A 19,011-nucleotide genomic window follows, 5' to 3' on the forward strand; every position below is an offset into this window, starting at 1 on the left:
GATTCCGGGTGAATGAGGAAACAAACTTTTTCTTGTCTGAAATGTAGGATAGCTTGAACATTTTAACTATGACCTACAGCTACTCCTCTGCCTTAGTAAAGTGTTCAGGAAGGATGAGTGGCTCACTGTGCTCAGGTGTCTGTAAAATTACAAAATGGATTCACGCATCAGAATAAGGAGGGAGATATTGGTAAACTGATAAAAGGATCCACTACTGGCTCTTGAGGAAATGGCTTATTCAAGGGTTGAATTGAGGCCTCCTGTAATGCTGGTTTCCAGCTTGGCTTTAGCATTCTCATCCAGGAATTCTGGAGCTTTAGCTCACCTCAATAAGCATTCTTACTGAATATGGTTTCCTTCAGTGAATTTTGGACATTACATCCCAATGGATGGCATAAATAGACTGAGGTAGCCCTGATGATAAGATTCTTCTAATATGACAATGCCAGAGCCTTCAGAACTACTAGAGAGTAATATCAGCTATACATAGTACCATTTTGATTAAGGCAAAGGTCCCAAAAGATTTGCTTTTCAGGAAAAAATATCAACATCTCTATTACCTTGACAAAAAGTTCATTTCCAATTTAACTCCAGTAACAGTATTTGAGGACTTCAAGAAGAAGGTTCAGCTTATAGGGAACAGTTTATGATGCCTAGTAAAACCCAGTATTGGATAAATCCCTCTGGGTTTTTTTTGCAAAAAGATGCTATAAGTTTGCTGAGATTCTTATGGTGATGTGCTATCTTATAATACCTAACAAAAACATATTTTTGTTATAGCTACTAAATTTAAAAGGCACAAACCACTTATACTGAGGGAAATAACACTTAAAAAATTAAACATTCATAACTTTCCTTTGAATACTGAATCATAGAAACATTTTATTTATCTAACTATATATGTTTCCTGGTCCACTGACTTCTTTTTAAGTGTCTTTATCCAAAAATTACAAGTCGAGAGTTCATTATTTATTTTGTTAAATAATTAGATCCATGTATAGAGTAACAAGAAATATCTTTAGCTACTAATGAGGGGATTCTGTCTAAAAAGAGAGAAATTTGGGGCCATGTGATTGGTATTCATTCTGGACTTAAAAATGATTTTTGTTATGGAAGCAATCAACTGTGGAAACTATCCTTGATCATTTAGGAAAACTGAGTTCAGGACAGTTTACATTATCATACTGTGCTTTTGATCATTTTCAAGTTTGGTTTTTGCAGTATTTCAAAATCTGTCAACTTAATTTAAAAATAAAAAATTTAAGGTGTGGTCACATATGGTGAACCTATATCATTATCAAATATATTAGTGTACTCAAAATACTACAGAAATAAAGTCATTATTCAGTAAATATTGATCTGCTATGAAATATATCCCCGATTCATCTTAATGTCTATATACTGAGGCTGATCATATTGTTAACAGAAATTAGCTAAAGTCTTAAGAATGCATACTATTCTTAGTGTTTTCTTTTTACTCATAATCAAAGTACTCTAATCAAAAGGGAAGAATAGAATATTTTTGATTGAGGCTCACTGGAAAAAAATGTTTTATGTTCTATCTCTGCATATAAAAATGGTTTCACAACAAACATCCTTTGAATTTGATGAAACTGAAAATTCTGGTGGGTAATAATTAGAATTTTATATCAGAGGATATAGCTATCAGTTTTTTAAATGGCTTCTTTTATATTTCAATTAAGTTTATAAAACTGAAAAACTACAAAAAAGGAAAAAATCTACTTAAATTAGTGTAGATTAAGTGCTGGCTGTTACTGCAAGGGAAATACTATGTCAAGGAAATGGCTCTTTGTTTTGTTGCAAAAGTGGTAAAAACACAAAAGTCAATAAAACTGTTAAAATAAGTCTCAGTAATTACTAAGATCAAAATGCAGTGGCTTTTTATTAAACATGAACTTTTGTTCTGCCTTCTGCAATACGTAAATAGTGCTGACAATTGGTTTGTGAGGCACTTGCTACAATAAAATGTAATTGTATCATGAGAGAAAGGTGACAATCAGGAGATCATGAAAAAATTACATATTCTCACTGGTAGTTAATTAGCCATGCAAAACCTCCTCAAACAGATATTCTCTTCTATTAGGAATGATTACTATGCAGGCCTACAGATGTCAATACCACAGTCATTCAAATACTTCTTTCCCTACTAATTGAAGGTTGTAAAGCTCTGGTGCCAAGGTTTTGCTTCCAAAGAGCTAATTTATGACTAGAAGGATATTTTATGTCTTCAGTTGCAGCAGCTACAAAATTCAGCAAATCAGAACCATCTGTGCACTGATACTTGACTCACCATTCATCTAGCAGCCTATCAGTCACGTTAGTTTGCATCCTGCATTCTTGGCTCATGAATACTTGTGATGATCCAAAGTTCACAAGAAATATTAAAAATGAATGACATCCTGACCCTACCTTAATGTACATGCATCAGGAAACAAAGCCCTCCATTTTTTTTTTTTTTTTTTTTTTTTTCATTTTTTTTTTGCACATGGGCCAGTGTCAAGGCAGGATTAGACATTTAGTTGCCTGTCCAGTAATGTTGCTGATAGCAGTCTCAGGCTTCTCCCACCTTCTTAAAAAATGTTCCAAGTTCTAATTCTTTTGTGTTGTTTCCAGTTCTAATTTTTTTTTTTAAATGTTGCTGTGAGGGAGTCAGTTGGAAGATAAAGTGGAAGGTGTAACTTTAAAAAATAACTTTTTGCAAAAACGAATTGTTTCTATAGATTGAAATATCAGCACATACAAATATTCCGGTAAAATTTAAGAATATTATTACCACCACCAAATTATGGCCAAGGGTAAGCAAAAACAGGGATGACTAAAGAAAATCTGAAGAAAAGCAGCAAAAAAAGGTTTCCATGAATAAAGCTGGATTCACCTTCCATATCTTACCCTAGTCCTATCTCTATGACATCAGTGACTGCTTTATTTCTTTAATAATACACAACAGGCCACAGATCCTACTATTTTTCTCTTAAAGACAACAAGTCAAAGGAACCTTCAATAAAATTTCTCAGAGCTCAGGGGATATAAACATTAGATATAAGTAAGAAACAGGACTGTCAGACTCATTTTGACACCTAAAACAACTTCATTTGGTACATAAGCTTCACAGAAGGTCATCACTGGATTCAAGGGACTGTTACTTACCTTTTGATTATTTGGAGGACGCACATTTAAGCTCTCTCCTTTAGGGGAAAATTCCAGTGGTCCTAAAGGTATTCCACTTGGGTTCAGAATTTTCTTGAGCATTTGATAGTCTGGCTTTTCATCATATGCTAAATTATGAGCACATACCAAATACTGGGCTATTTCACCTGTGAAGTATTAAATTTTTTTAATATGTCATTCGTAATGGGAAAAAAATTTCAAAACTCCAATATTCTCAAAATCTGTTGTTTTTCTCTTACACAAGCAAGTGCGCACACACACATACACCCCCCTCAAAGAAACTAAGAATGAACAGTTCAACAGGAAAGTACTCTTTAAATGATATCCAAAAATGACTGAAATCTAGTGACCTACAGATTGGATAAGATGGGAGAAACTAGTTTTTTAAAAACATATCTTTGTTGATATGTTTACAATTCACTCATCAAAAGAAGCAAATTTTTAAAATTATAGTGATTTTGATTTATAGGTTGTAACTATTAAGAAATACATGAATAATATAACAGAACCAGCCATGCTTCACACTTTTTTCTGAAATTTAAAAAATTCAGTTAAAAATAAGTTTTTTGAAGTTTTAAAAATTCAGTTAAAAATACTATAAACAAAAAAAACAAACAAAAAATACTATAAACGTCCTTACTTTAAAGGAAGAAATCATTGCAAATTGTAATTAAGGCTTTGATTTTGAGATTACAACAGTTCATTTAGAAATGACCTTGAATTCTACAGTTTTAGCCGTGACTGACTAGAATTTGCCGAACCTCGCTCAAGTCCTGCATACCTAGCTAGCCCAGTGTAATCATGGCATAGCCTTTCTGATTTAGAGCACAAGGATGAGAAGTTGCCACCTTTTAATTTTTCTCTTCCCTAGAATGGTACAGTAACCTCCCCACAAAAAAAGTTATGAACTACAAACTTTTAAATATAGTACAAGTAGAGTCAGTAACCAAAAATTGGAAATATAGCCACTTTACAACAAATGTAGTTTGCATTTTTGTTTCAGGTGGAGGTTCAATCTGAGATATAAGTGATAATACCATACACTGTTTAAAAAGTGGCATATTTTCATTTGTTAACAGAGATGTTTATACTCCATAAACTAGTTTTTCAAGCCTTTCCTCTTCAAAGACTTATTACTGACCCAGACACAAGTACCTCTTACTTTCTCACTAAGTTGTTTATATCCTATGGTGGGGAAATTGGGGAAGCTTCGTGGCTTGGCAGAACTGACTTCCTAAATCTTTGCTCCCTTCCAGGCCTACCTCCTTTCAAGTGGGGAACTGCAGAGACACTGGGTTTCACTCCCTATAGGGAAAAATTCCAAAAGGAATAGTCATTATCTCTCCCCCCAACCCCCCCAAGGAAAGTCAGAGAGTGACCATTTTACACTGTATTGTCCACAACTATTTTCCAGGAACATAAGGCTATTGTGGCGAAAATGAAAACTCTTGGCTCCAGAGTTTTTTTTGTTTTTTGGATACTGTGGCGATTCTGCAACCTCCTTTTTTCCTCTTAATGTATAAGATGTCAAATTCTGTTATCTAGCACTCGCTCGACCGATCTCTGTAACTAGGAAGTGCTGCAGCTTCATCACATTTATAACTCATGTTTCCAGAAGCCCTTTGTGGGGGCATCCAATTCTTGAAGAGATGATCCAAAAGAAAAAAGATTAAATTATATCCACTACCATTTTAATATGAATATTCTGTTTTTCTTTGTTCAAGATTGGTAACCCCAGTTTGGTATATATTATAATTCTATTAACCAGAATATCCCAGATGAAGAAGAGAGCTGAATATGTTGGGGACACTTTTCATCATTCACTGTTAGAAGACAATGGAAGACTCCTGGCACTCCACCAGCTGACAGTAGCTGTGCTGCAAAGCCTTCATGGGTCTGGGGTTTGAAAAAATGAGGTACCAGTGAGGTAGCAGAGGGAGAAAAAGGAAAGAGCCACCTCTGTTATGAATATATTATGATAAACCTGACACTCAGATGATTGTGATATAGTACTGGTTTAAATGTTAGCCTTTCAAGATCTGGATTTATTATATTAAGTACACCTTTTAATTTACTAGCATATTTCCAGAGTTATAAAACAAATGCTTTGAGTAGTATGAAATTATGATATTCTTGAATCATCTGCTTTTTAAGCTAGTGAAATATTAAGTATCATTACTATCATTTCAAGAGATAGAAACTTTTGAAACTATTATTGATATTATTACACTGAATTGGACATGCGTGTTGCAAACTTCTCAGCTGTTTTTTCAAGCTGTTTTTTCATTTCATAAAATGTCTTAGTAATAAACCTTCTGTAAATCGGATTAATTCTCATGCTAGCAATACCCACTCTCCTAAGCATAACCAACTAACTTGAGAGACCTTCAGTTAATAATAAGGTTTCAACGTTTTGTGCTTTAGAAATAGAAATCTGCATTTTATAGAAGAATAGTATAGACGCAAACAAATGGTTTGTACTGGCACTCCTCCCACCATTTCTTGTACCACTCAAACACTATATGTAGCAATAGCAGTGTCCCAGAATATACACTGGTCCGTAAGCATTTACTGTGTACAATCCAGGGCACGTGGGCTTTCTTTCCTAATCCTAAACTGAACAGTTACCTTTTGTGCATGAGAGACAAGAAAAGAGATATACAATTTAAAAAAATTTTTAACATCTCCTCATCCCTCTTTTTGCTGTCCTGTTGAGTAAAATGAAAGCTGTGTGACTTGGTAAAAATGCCAATAAGAATATTATCCAAAAAGGAATACTGGCATATTGACTGAGTTACTCAGTGCAGTTACATAAATGAAAAGTTTTCATCTTTCAACCCATCCCCCAAAATGAGAATACTACTCTCCCGTTTGCCTCCCTCCGTCAGAAGGAAAGAGACAACAGAGGGTGGGAAGCAGAAGACTCATACTGGGCAGACTTGTGGGATTTGGGAAATGGAGGTGGGAAAACAGAACTGGTCTGTTCATTTCCTAAGGAAATGAAAATTTTGGTTTCTGGTCAAAGAAGGGCTGTAAGTATAAGTTTAAGATGATTTAACTCTACTTTTAAACTCTCATGTGGAAACTGATACTATTTGACCTTATCTAGACACTCAGCGTACATATTTACTTTCATGAAAGTCAGCTAAAAGCTAACTTCGAAGTTGCCCGGTAGAAACAGAGATCAAGATTCACTCTGCCTATCGTCTCGGAGAGAAAGCAAGCCGGACAGCAGAAGCAGGCTCTGCTCTGTGAGGCAGTCTAACTCGGTGGTTAACTCGGTGCTGAACAATGTGCCATGCAGCACTTGGGTAATTCTGAATTGCCTTACTATTTTTACTGATAGTACTACCAATTAAAGAATTCCGAAATGGTCTATACTAACGTGAAAGAGAAACCTGTTCACTGAAATATACTCCGAATCCCAAGGTCATATGCCTTGCCAATCCAAAAATTTTTTTCTGGCTGTTGAGTCAGACTATAACCCAAGTCTAAACAGCATTCAGGTGTTTAATGGTTTGGTTTTTTAAATTATTAATTGAAAGTAGTCTTTCCCTAGATCAACTTTCTCTTCTTTCAGCAACACACATAGGAACAAAAACAGAAAGTCCACTCTAGAGATAACCACATACAGTTGACCATTAAACCTGTGCATGATTCCCAAAATATACATCTAAAAGAAAGCAATGCCATCAGCAGAGCCCAGAACGCTGCCTGCATATGTTCTTGCAGCATTCTTGTGTCCTGATGAAAAGAGGATCTAAACAATCTCTTCTCTAGCAACGTATCTGTAACCCTGGAGAGTTTCTTCCCATCACTATGGGAATGGGACTGGGTGCAGCAAAAGCTACAAGAGTGACAAATGTGGTGAGCTGTAAATCATATAGGAGAAGGCAGAAGTTATCACCTGACTTACAGCAACTGCTTCCGGAAGGAGCCCATTTAAGCACCGACTCAGGCAGCTCATCCAACAGACTAAAACAAAACAGAGTAACACACAGTGAATTTGTTTGCAATCCTGTGATTTACTGTTTTGATTAGAAAACAAAACTCTGTGGGTCACCAGTAATGTGACTTTCCATACTTTTTTTTTTCACCCACCTGTAATGGGTAAGAGGGTAAGTGGATGGGGGAGATCCCTCAAATCTCACTGATCGATTTTATATCAATCACCTAGAAACTAAATGTAGAACTACAGTATAAAGGCTTTAATACAAGGTCTGTACGTGTAGAAATGTAGAAGTAGGGATACATGATTTTTAAAAAAAAAAAAACCTTAAGAAAAACATAGAAAAATGTTATCTGGATTTTCAGGATATTTTTCCTCAGGTACTCAGCACTGGGGAGGGGCAAATTATTTAATATTTTATGTATATTGTTCTCAATTGGGCAGTTGCTTTATGCTATGCCATGATTAAACAGGTTAACAAGAAATATCCAAAAAACAAAACAAAAAACCCATTATTCTAACACTTTCCAGTGTTTTAGACTGAACAAGTACAAATCTCTTAAGTTGCTTCAGCCACAAATATATAAACATTCGACTAAAATTACTGATATGAATGTTTGATTCACAAACTCAGGCATGGGCAGAATTGCAACAATAAATGCACTGATCTAATATTACCCTATGTTAGGAAAATAAAGGGCATATGGGATACAGTATTATGGTTAAATATACAAGCCTGCCCTTATGGGGAAATTCTGCGTTATGCCTTCTCAGCAAGTTGAATAAATTATGATTATGTATTATATAAAAAGTTTGAACATGTCATATATATATGATATATATATGTACGTATCTTAATTATACACACGTCTTAATTATAAACTTCATAATACAATATTAGCTTTATTGGTCAATAGGTTTATATTAGTAATCAGGTCAAAATGAATATATTAATATATGCAAGGGGCCCCAAAATACAAATGGAGGTTATGTTTATTAGCATTATATTTTATTATTTATGTAATACCCTATTATATTCAAATATATACATGTAGATATATTCATTAGAGACATATACAATGAAGGCATCTATATATGCATATTGATAAAAGACTAAAATAATATTAGTAAGTCTTATTAAAAGAAAAACACATATAGGATCATTGGAAATAAAATGTTAGTCTTTTAAATAAAGTATTTTATTCAAATTAGGTAAACTGAGGTAGAAAATTGGAAACCAAGCCTTTATATACGCCCATTACTGTCCTTTGACTTGACCCATATATTGAAAAACGTTTAGTTACCTGAGGTTATATGGACGCATCAGTCACCTCAATAAGTAACTGATTAGACAGTTCTAATACTGACATATAAATGTGTTAGTTTTGGGAAAGGGACTAGGACGCTCAAGATTCCAAGTGGAGAAATATTTCATACAATATATGTCAGTATTTACAAATGTAATCTGCATTATTTTGTATCTGCAGGCTAGCTTTCCTCTCTATTAAGAACTGATGCCACACTGAATTAGAAAGACTGATTTCTATGGATCAGCTAGCTACCCATTTTAAACTTCTGTTGTGACTTGCCCTATTAAAATACAGCTGCTTTTTCCAATTGCAATATTATATCTGTGGATAACTACTGTTGAGAATATCTTGGTGCATAATGAAAAACTGGCTATGCTGTGCTACATGCAATTGACTTTCTGTTAGGCCTGATCAGTGAGAAAAACAGTAAAATAGTAACCCACTCTATTCTCAGTCTAACCTAATTCTCACCCTAATAGAGTTTAGGTGATAAAAATTGAATGTGGAATATTAAAATGTTTATGTGGCTGCAAAATGATCTCTTACATAAACACCTCATATACAAATTCTGTTTGTTTCTTCCCTAAGAAACAAAACATACACTCCCCCCAATAACAGGATTAAAAACAATGTATGTTGCTCTCACTTGAAAAATATAAGCCCTGTTTGTCCCATTTCACTTTGTTGCTTTGCACAGTTAATATCAATCACACCAAGCTCACACTAACTCCATATACTTATACAATGCTAATCTGAAAATACTCTTCCTTGAAAATACCACCACCTAGAATCTAAGTTTTGGAAAACACCGTGTGAAGGAACAAATATTTCACTTTTTATTTTGTATTACAACTCTCATACATATGATCTCATAGGTGTTAGCTTAATGGATTTTATGTCTGTAAGCTGTTTGGGTTTTTTAAAATATTTTTCAAATTTAAGAAATTTGCTTTGGCTATCTTATTGAATGAATAGGTTGAATGAATGAATAGGTTGAATGGCAGTCTTCTCTGAGATATTAACTCGCTTTAATGTATCCCTTCAGACCTGGTGCTGTACATAACGGAATACTTGAAAATCTGTACTTTGTTTTAGCTGTCTGGACAGCCACAGGGTCCTCCAGGTTCTGCTCCCAGGGCAGTCTCCCACATAACCACCGCAGCAGGCAGTAGCCGAGGATTTCAAGGTCACTTCGTCTGGACAGGGCTATAGGAATAAGCATTAAGAGAGAAAGATGAGGGATAAGTCATTTTTGAGAAATAGAGAAATCACTGAATGAACTACCACTGATGAAATATGAAAAAGCCAAATGGGCGATGTGTTTTGTTTGTTCAGCTGGAGTAAAGCTTAAACGCCCAGGCGTTTGGCCCCGGTCCACAGAAAGGCAGTGACTTCTTGCTGTTGAAAGTAAGGGTCAGTTTCCTCACCTCCTCCAACTTCATCCTTCCTTAGTCTGGCCTGTCACATGAACTTGATCTCCATGGCCTCTGACATGATCCAGACAACCCATAACCTGGCACCAACACTTTCTCAAAGAGCCAAGCAGTAAAACAAAGAAATAAATGTCTGCAGCTAAATTGCTAACACATGTTCCAGGAAGTCCATGGGGTCTGCATTGGTCATGCAGAGACCCTTCAAGTGCAGACTAAACACTGATGGCCTTTCCTGTTCCACTCATACTAGCAGCACTGGAAATCGGAAAATAGGACAAAACTGCCATCTAGTGTACACTATTAAAAAACGGGTCTTTCTTAAGATTTTTCAATTAAATGAAAAAGCACAGGATAAATACGCCTGCTGTTTTGAGTACACGGATCTAAAATTTTACAAATATTATTTTAGATATAAGCAGTGCTAAAGCAAACTTCTGATCAAATCTCCTGAATAAAAAATATACAGGTAAAGAAATAATGTGCGTGAGGGGTGGGGTGCAGGTGGTGGGAAGTAAATTTTAAAGCCAAAGAGAGGTTTCCATAATCTAATATAAGATGGCTTTTCATAAAAAAAATACAGTAAAAGAACATTTTGAGGCCACTGTAAATATCATTTATATAAAACTACAGACTAGTGCCATAGACTAATTTCATGATAATTTTCTGTGTTTTTTTTAAAGTAACTGATTTCAAAAGAAGGACAAAAAAATCTAAGAAACATGTCAAATATAACAAATATTACTGAAATAATGATTAAAACATTAACAAAATCCCACAAAATAAACTCATTTTTATAACCATTCCAAATTGTTATAAAACAATAGCCTGGCTCACACTTCTACCATTACTTGAATGTTCATCTGTGTAGGGATGTAAAATCTCCTAAGTGCAATACACGGCTGTTAAACCCGCCGTAAACAGGTATCCTGGTTTTATTACCTTTCATTACATACATTCTGAAAAGTCACTCAGTAAACTTAGTTTACTTTAAAAAGTCATCTACAAAGAACAATGCTGCTAGCACATCATAACTACTTTTGGTCACCATACATAAATTACTATAAAAGCAGAAGACGAGATTAGCTCTTACACATACTCTATCTTAACTGCTATTAGAGTACCGGATTTATTAAAGGCCCTTCAATCAAGCAGAATGCGACAGTCCCATGGGTACTGTTTACTTTCTGCACAAGCTTCAACAATGTCCTAATGCAAGACTTGGCTCCCCTATTAAAATAAAAACACAATCTCTACCACACTGCTTTGTAGTGATTTCTTCAGTAATAAATCTCCCATTAATAATGGAATGGTTCCATTTGTACAGATGTGTTCACAAATCCCTTTTCCATTATGGCAATTCCTGATTACCACCACTTAAAAAAATTCACATCCTCTAATTTTCAAAAAATTACATTCTGGCACCTGTTTGGACGACATAGGCTACACACAAGAGGCCCTCTGAGGAAAAACAATCAGAATTAAAATGGAATGAACCTTCCCAGCCACTTCCCCCAACCCCCCAACTGAGGGATTAATTGATATGAAGCTGTAAGTAATGACAAGTCATTTAGATTTCTGAAGCCAATCTTTCATAAACTGGTCTTCATTTGAAATAGCCCTTCGAGAGTTAACTTACTTCACTATCAGAGTTCAGTTTTACCTAATTAAAATACAGCACCACATTTTTCAAACTTTTATTTTCTTTTACTGCATATATACATTAATAATTATTGTTAGGTAAATGTTTTACCACTCACTGTTTCCAATAAGTTCTGCAGACATACATGTAATGTTAAAAAAAAAAAAATTCTATAGTCACTCTTTCCCACCATTAAACAGAGAGATGAAAGGATTAAAAATGTTTCCAAGTACACACCTTTCCCTGAAATTCCCTCTCAGGGAAACAAACTGCAAAGTGTGATGTGTTTTTGAGAAGTTAAACTCTAAGACTGTACAAGCGATTATGTCTTTTCTCCATCTACTACATACAGAAGAGTAATTTTAACACTGGTTAAATTAATTAAAATATTTTGGATGACAATATTAGCATCTATGAGTGGGTATGTAATTAACACAATGAACTGATCATATATCTTTAAGTTTAGGTAAAGTACATCATCAAAATATAGATGATATGATAATGATAACTGTTGAATCTAGGAATTGAATATTTGGATATTTACTATATTATTCTACTATTTCCTGTATATTTGAAAACAAATAAAATGCTGAAAATTAAAAAAAGAATTGATCATAGTTGAGGAAGACTAACATCTAACAATGAAAATATTTTTTAATTTGAAAGTTGAAACATATATTATGGATTATTTTGGTTTTGTATAATTTGTATTTCTGTATAATTTATTGTAATACATAAGGTTTTTCAGTTGCATTTGATAGTTAACATAATCATTAGCAGCATATTTTCATATAGATTTCCTAAAGTCACACTTTTACTCATGGTACTTCTGCTTAGAAATATAGGAAGATTTAGTTATCAATATTCTCTTGTCACTTTCTAAATATAATTTAGCATCTAATTTTTATTTCGCTTATTAATATGGAACAATGTAAATGAATCTTTTCACTGAAAGCCTGTGGTGTTCTCAGTTGCTCAACATTTCTAAATGATAAAGTATTGCCAAGACTAACCAAAAAAAAAAAAGGCACAGGTGGGGTGGGACTTGAATTCGATTTCACTAGAAAGCAGATTCCAGAAACAGCTGACACTAGAATACATAATTAAAATAAAAACGATCAATGTGATTTATGAAGCTGCTACCGTGCCAGACACTCTACTGCTTTTATATCATCTTATTTAATCATCCTAACAATATGAGGTATCATTAACCCTGTTGACAATTAAGAAAATAGAGGCTCAGAGAGGTTAAATAACTTGCTCAGTATCACACAGCAAAAAGTCACAGAGCTCTGTATTGAAATCCAAGTCTTTCAGAATCCAGAGCCAACACTCCACTCAATCTACCAATTACTTTGCCTCCATTGTTAGTTTTGCACCATTTAGACAACATAACATATACCCTTCTACAGTTAGGGAAGGATCTGAAGCAGGCATTTTAACTTAAAACACCAAAAGACATACTGACCAAAGAGTTCTATTGGCAAGGAAGAAATAAGCAGCAGATCCTGAGGTCTAAGCTGTAACACTAACAAAATTTTACATGCAACTATCCTTACATGACACTATTTCTGTAAAACTACTTCATTCTGATGAAGAAGAATGTTTAATTAAAACATTAATTTATAAAGTGTTAAATGGTCCTTCCAAGCTGAAATGAGAACAACAAAGAAATCACATTGGAGGACTGGTCCTTATTCTAATGACAAACTGGAGTAAAATTATCTGGGTGCAAGTCACCAAATGGAATGAAAGAACTGGGAGAAAAAGAAAAGTATCAGTGTTAATCCCAAAATGGCTCTGATTATTCGCCTAAAGTGTTTCCTGTTGAGTTTTTTTCTTACATAAGTAACATTATCAAGTAGGAAGAAAAACAAGATTTGCTAGGAAATAATAAAGTGAACTTGAAAACTTTCGCCTTAAGCAGACAGGGTCTAAATGCTCAAAATACTAGTTTATATACTCAGAAATGACAATAAGAAAGCAGAAAACATCTGAGTAAGACGTTCACCTGAGAAGTGAATGGTGACTATCTGCACAATAAATTTAAAGTTTATTCTTGTTTTTCTAACTAGTAACCTATGTTATTCAGTAGTTTGTCAATTCAGATGTGTAAAGAACTAGAAAATTTTATGGTGGCCACAACTTATTGCAATTTCAAAAAGGATATTAGGAAAGTAGAATACAATGTGTCACATTTCAAATAAAATAATAAACCCAGGTCGCTTTTATTTCTTCAGTACCTTTTAAATTCTAAGCCTTAGTTTTTTATGAAACACGTGTGAGGCTTAGGAAAAGTTATTCAACAGAGCAAAGGTATCTTACATTTGACCAATGTGTATTCTTAACTCAACCAAATAGTTTAAGATCTATGCCAAGACTTTGAAAGTCATGTCTAAATGTCAAAATTGGGTTATGTCATACAGAAAGAATAGTGTCTTCATTAAAATTTATTTATACATCAACCAAAGACTATTTATAGCAGTGAAATTTACTTAAAAATAAAAATCAACATTGTGTTTTTCTGACTACTAATAGATTCAATAGAGCATATCAATAACTTGGTTTACCTTAATACCTTATAATTGAAAAATGGGTTCCCTTTTCTGAATTATTGTTTAAGAAGATAAATATTGTATAAACCATGTCATTTCCCCAAGTTTGGTAGCATGAAAACACATTCTCAGTTTATTTCACATATATTTTGTAAGCTGGAGTGCTAGATTAGAGTGAAATGAAGCCGTGCAAGAAATAACACAAGACTTGGATTTTATATGCTGTAGCAATTGGCAAAAATTTTAAAAAGTATGTAATATATTTCCTTCCTTGATACTGAACATATTATATAAACAAATGGACATTTAAAATGCAATTTAGATATATTTTATGGTCATCAATGATGTCAAATTAAAATAGGTATTATACACTCAGTGCACAAGTCTGAAGTATTTAAAAAAGCTCCGTATGTTAAATGCAGTGTATCTCTAGAGAAATTAGGTATTGACTGCATGCCTCAGTGAGCAGAAAAATCTACAAAAATCTATACCACACATTGATCCAAATACTGCTTTTTAACATTACTAAGAATGTAACAAATTTTAAAATAGTATATTTGACACATATAATTCTCTGTAATTATCAGGAAACAAGCCCAAAATATGTCAATGTTTATACATGTTGGTTTTTATGAAGAATAAAAAATTAATAACAGATGAGATAAACCCAAAATATATGACTCTAATTTTACACTAAATGAAGCACTTCAGCCTCTCAGAAAACACTTTTAGGTCATATATGAGAACTGAGTTTGGAAGAATAACTGCAATTAAAAGAATACAGATACATAGACGCACATAGTTCAAGAAGAGTTATCTATCCATTCATCCATCTGTCCATTCACCTCTATATATTTCTATTGATATTTTTTGGCTTATAACAGTACAAGCTACCCTCCTTTTACACAGCTGAACTAGAAAATGCTTAGGTGAAACTGCTGACGGGCACCTTATACAAGCTCCTTCATTATAAAAACCCAACTAATCCACAGAAACAGGAGAGGTAGCTTCTGTTTCTGAATAACCACTACAAAGGTAGCGGAGACCAGACAGTTGGATCAGGTTAACAATATATCTGTTAAGTTGCTAATCCATAAGTCACTTTTACATTGAAGGCTGAATATTTCCCAGGGCCTGATCGAGCACAGATAAACCTAAAACATAACAAATGCTTTGATAACTAGAGGTTATATTTCCTAGTGATAACTTGTTTTACTCTTTATGTTTTCCTTTGCATTACCTTCCTCAGTATTTATTTGAGCTCATAGCTGGACTGGTACAGAAAAGATTTTTCTGAGATTAAACTACATAGTGTGTACTGAAAGTAAACACATGAATATTTATGAATCTGACATTCTGCATTTACCTACAAGGATTTATGGCCTTGTTTAATTCTAGTTTCTAGATATGACTAAATGATTACTTCATTTCTAATAAAATCCTAAAGTGAAATGTTTTATTTTGGAAAATTAAATGTAAAACATGAGGAATGAATAGTATTCAAATATTTGAGGACACCAAACCTTTCTTTTTTTATGCTAGACTAAAACTGCATGTTAAAATTTCAGCAAATATATATATATATTTATGTGTGTACATCTACATCTATGTATCTATGTATCTATACATGTATGTGTATATACATGCATATATGTGTATATATATGCATATATATGTATATCTACATGTAAATACAGATATGGTGAAAAGTTTAGTGTACATTCTATTTTAAATGCATTAAGGGAATCTAATTTTTATAGAAATCTTGTGAAACCCATGATAAAAATGAATACTCACTCCAGCTCATTACTTTCAAATACCAAAAATACGTAATGTAGGCTCTCCCCTGAGTAGTCTTCCCAAAGAGATAATATCTTTTCCCCATCATTCTCAGTTCAATCTTCTCTCCAAAGACCTAGCATTGTGAAATCTACCCAACTCATCAACATATATTATTATTTAGGGAGCAAAAAACTTAAATGCACTATGGAATAAAATTTTGTTCAAATCTTTCATGAAGACGGCATAATGAAAATACTGCCCTAAACTATGGACTAACTGAGGAGGACTTCCAGAATTACCACAGTCCAAACACTGACCAGACCAACATATGACAACTCGACTTTCCCATTCCACAATCACAGTGGCTTCCTAAATGTTTTTCTTTTTTTCTTTTTTGCGGTACGCGGGCCTCTCACTGTTGTGGCCTCTCCCGTTGCGGAGCACAGGCTCCGGATGCGCAGGCTCAGCGGCCATGGCTCACTGGCCCAGCCGCTCCGCGGCATGTGGGATCTTCCCGGACCGGGGCACGAACCCATGTCCCCGGCATCGGCAGGCGGACTCTCAACCACTGCGCCACCAGGGAAGCCCCTAGATGTTTTTTTAATAGTCAGAATCTAATAGGATCAGTATTAGAGCTATGGGTTGAACTAAGTGGCCCAACCATAAGTTAATATCATCATTGACATAATTGGACCAAAGCTTAAGAATCTGTATGATGAATTTCCAGTTATACCACTATCAAAAAGTACTCTCAGATTTCTAAATATTCTTTCATACTAATATATCTGGCAAATCACTACTTTTCTAACCAAACTATCCTTGAAAAAAAAAATGTAGTGATTTCACTTATTTTGATAAGGAGTATAAAAGGTAATTTCTATTCCAGAAAATTTAACCTATGATTCTTCTTGAAAGGAAGAAGGTATACAACCGACACATTTGTTTTACTTTCTCATTGGCCTACGTTAAACTACTGTGGGTTTTAATTGCTCTGGAAAATGATCAAGACCCTCTACATTACATGGTCAATGGTCCTTTTAATAGAAAAGGCAATAATATACAGTTGTTTGCACCAACTAAAACTCGTTAGAAAGTATCAGTTTAGGGTAACAGTTCAACAGCCATTAACAAGTGCAAATGTCTAACTGCCTTTTAGTGAAAATGTGATCCTTTCAAAGCAGTTTAAAAATTATTTGTATGGTTTAGCATATTTGAAAATACTTTTATAAACAAAGTTTATGAAGAATATAATTTTGAAAGACAAAGTTTTTCAATAATCACCTTTTTTTTTTTTACTAGCATAACATTAGAATTGACTTTTTGTCTTGCTGACAGAGCAACTAAGAAAGTACAGTTGCATTGACCATATTGATTGTGAACAAAGCAACTATCAGTGGGACTCCGCACCATATATTTTCAATATTGACCTCCTACTTCCTTCTCCATGGCTTTCTGGGTTGGCTATTGGATTTAGACTGCAGTGTAATAAACAGCTAAGGTTTAATTAATGGTAAATGAATACAAGACATAGGTTATGACTTTAACTAATTAGGGAATTGTTGAATTAAGTCTCCCTTGGAATGCAAGGCAGTACAATCAATGTCCAATAAAAGGACTATGTATGTAATTTACCTGCAAATGTGTTTCCAATACCATCAAAGTGAGTTTAAATAAGTAAGATATATGAAAGGCGACTAGGAGAGATTTCCACAAGTTAACACTTCATAGATTCAGAAAAGATTTCCTTATTGTTGAGATGGTATCTTCTAAAGCTCTGATAAGGGCACAATGAAAAACAGGAATAATTCTTCACATGTGTACCTGTACCAAATCTGTAATTGTCACTACAGCATAAAAATTCAGTTGCTGACCTCCAAGTTTAACCTAAACAAACTAGTACTTTCCTGTCCCAAATGAGCATCAAGTTTTGCTTACTTGACACCTTTTATTCCTTCTTCACTTGTCGAAGTCTGTATCTCCTCCCTCTGTTAGAATATTCATTGACATACAGGAACTCACTACTTTTGATAAACATCTCACCAATGTTCTCATTCTTCAAGCTGACTATGCAAAGGTCATTTCATGGAGCCTTAAGGCTCTTTGTTCTAATTATTCCTCTGAAATAAAAATAAGAAAAAAAGAAACCTACCTACTCCCTTGTGGGCATCCAAGCTGGTAAACTCTATTGTCCCATTATGGCTTTTTCTAGGATTTTCCTGATACTGTTTGTGGTTCCCATTGGGACAATATCTGTAGGAAAGTCCATAATCTGCAAGATAAACCTGGAAGACATGAACAGACAAATGAATAATGCTTTTGTCCTCTGAAAATACAACCTTTATAATTAAGTCTTAAGAAACTGATAGGTTAAGAGAGCCTCAGATATACATTTGATTAAAGCAAATGGTGCCTTAGGATAAAATATATACAACTGGGGGCCATAACAATGAACTTTCTAACTTAAATCCTGTCTTCATCATAGGCAAGTCTAGTTTCTGAGTTGACTTAGATTTTCAGTCTTTTTATTTTGCTCTTAAACTCCCTTCCCTCCAGGTGGGCATGTAGACGTCATAAACCACAATATGTCTTTTTATCTGTATTTGTACAGTGTATGAGGCTCTGCGTTTTTTGTAACCCCTTCCTGTAAACAAAACTGTTTCAAGCAGGGAGGGGAGATGAGAGCAAACAATCTAAAAATCTTAACCTAATGTTACAGGAGTCTCCATTAACAAGAAGTATAAAAATAATGAACAGACTGTAAGAGGTAATGACTCTTAAAAAAAAAAAACCATCATGTTGTCCGTATTTAAGAATGGAACATCAATGCAGTACTTTTGGCCTTTCAGGCAGATCCATATCATCACTGTTATCTTTGTAAGTCAGTCAGAATTGCAAGCTGGGTTTCCAAACAGAATATAGATTGTTAAAAGTCAGATAGCAATTCAAGTGAATTTTTCTCAGATTACTTTTGGAGAGAGAGAAGGGAGGGGAGAAGTAGTTTTACAGATAGAGCATACACCGAATTGGGAACAGTTACGAATAGACATTTATTCTGACATGTAGTCAGAATATTGTACTTCCCTGTTATATGTTACCATGCTCCTCCCCCCACCCCCTGGAAAAGAAAGCAGTTTCAACTTTTAAAATGTGTTGT

General features: G+C 34.2%; 1 protein-coding gene across 3 annotated transcripts in view; it reads right to left on the reverse strand.

Moving 5' to 3' along the window:
• The window catches only part of VRK2 (VRK serine/threonine kinase 2), a 90,279-nt gene that overhangs the window by 9,334 nt on the left and 61,934 nt on the right, over positions 1-19,011 (reverse strand). For 2 of the 3 annotated variants that reach the window (XM_024752990.1, XM_024752991.1), the window contains exons 8-11: positions 18,007-18,139; positions 9,534-9,654; positions 7,097-7,164; positions 3,169-3,335 (exon numbers count right to left, since the gene is read on the reverse strand). In XM_024752990.1, coding sequence (XP_024608758.1) covers positions 3,169-3,335; positions 7,097-7,164; positions 9,534-9,654; positions 18,007-18,139 — 489 coding nt within the window. The remainder of the gene's footprint in view (positions 1-3,168; positions 3,336-7,096; positions 7,165-9,533; positions 9,655-18,006; positions 18,140-19,011) is intronic. The other variant, XM_024752992.1, reaches the window with a different exon arrangement.

The sequence above is a fragment of the Neophocaena asiaeorientalis genome, unplaced genomic scaffold (assembly GCF_003031525.2).
Source record: "Neophocaena asiaeorientalis asiaeorientalis breed wild unplaced genomic scaffold, Neophocaena_asiaeorientalis_V1.1 scaffold100, whole genome shotgun sequence".
NCBI lineage: Eukaryota > Metazoa > Chordata > Mammalia > Artiodactyla > Phocoenidae > Neophocaena > Neophocaena asiaeorientalis.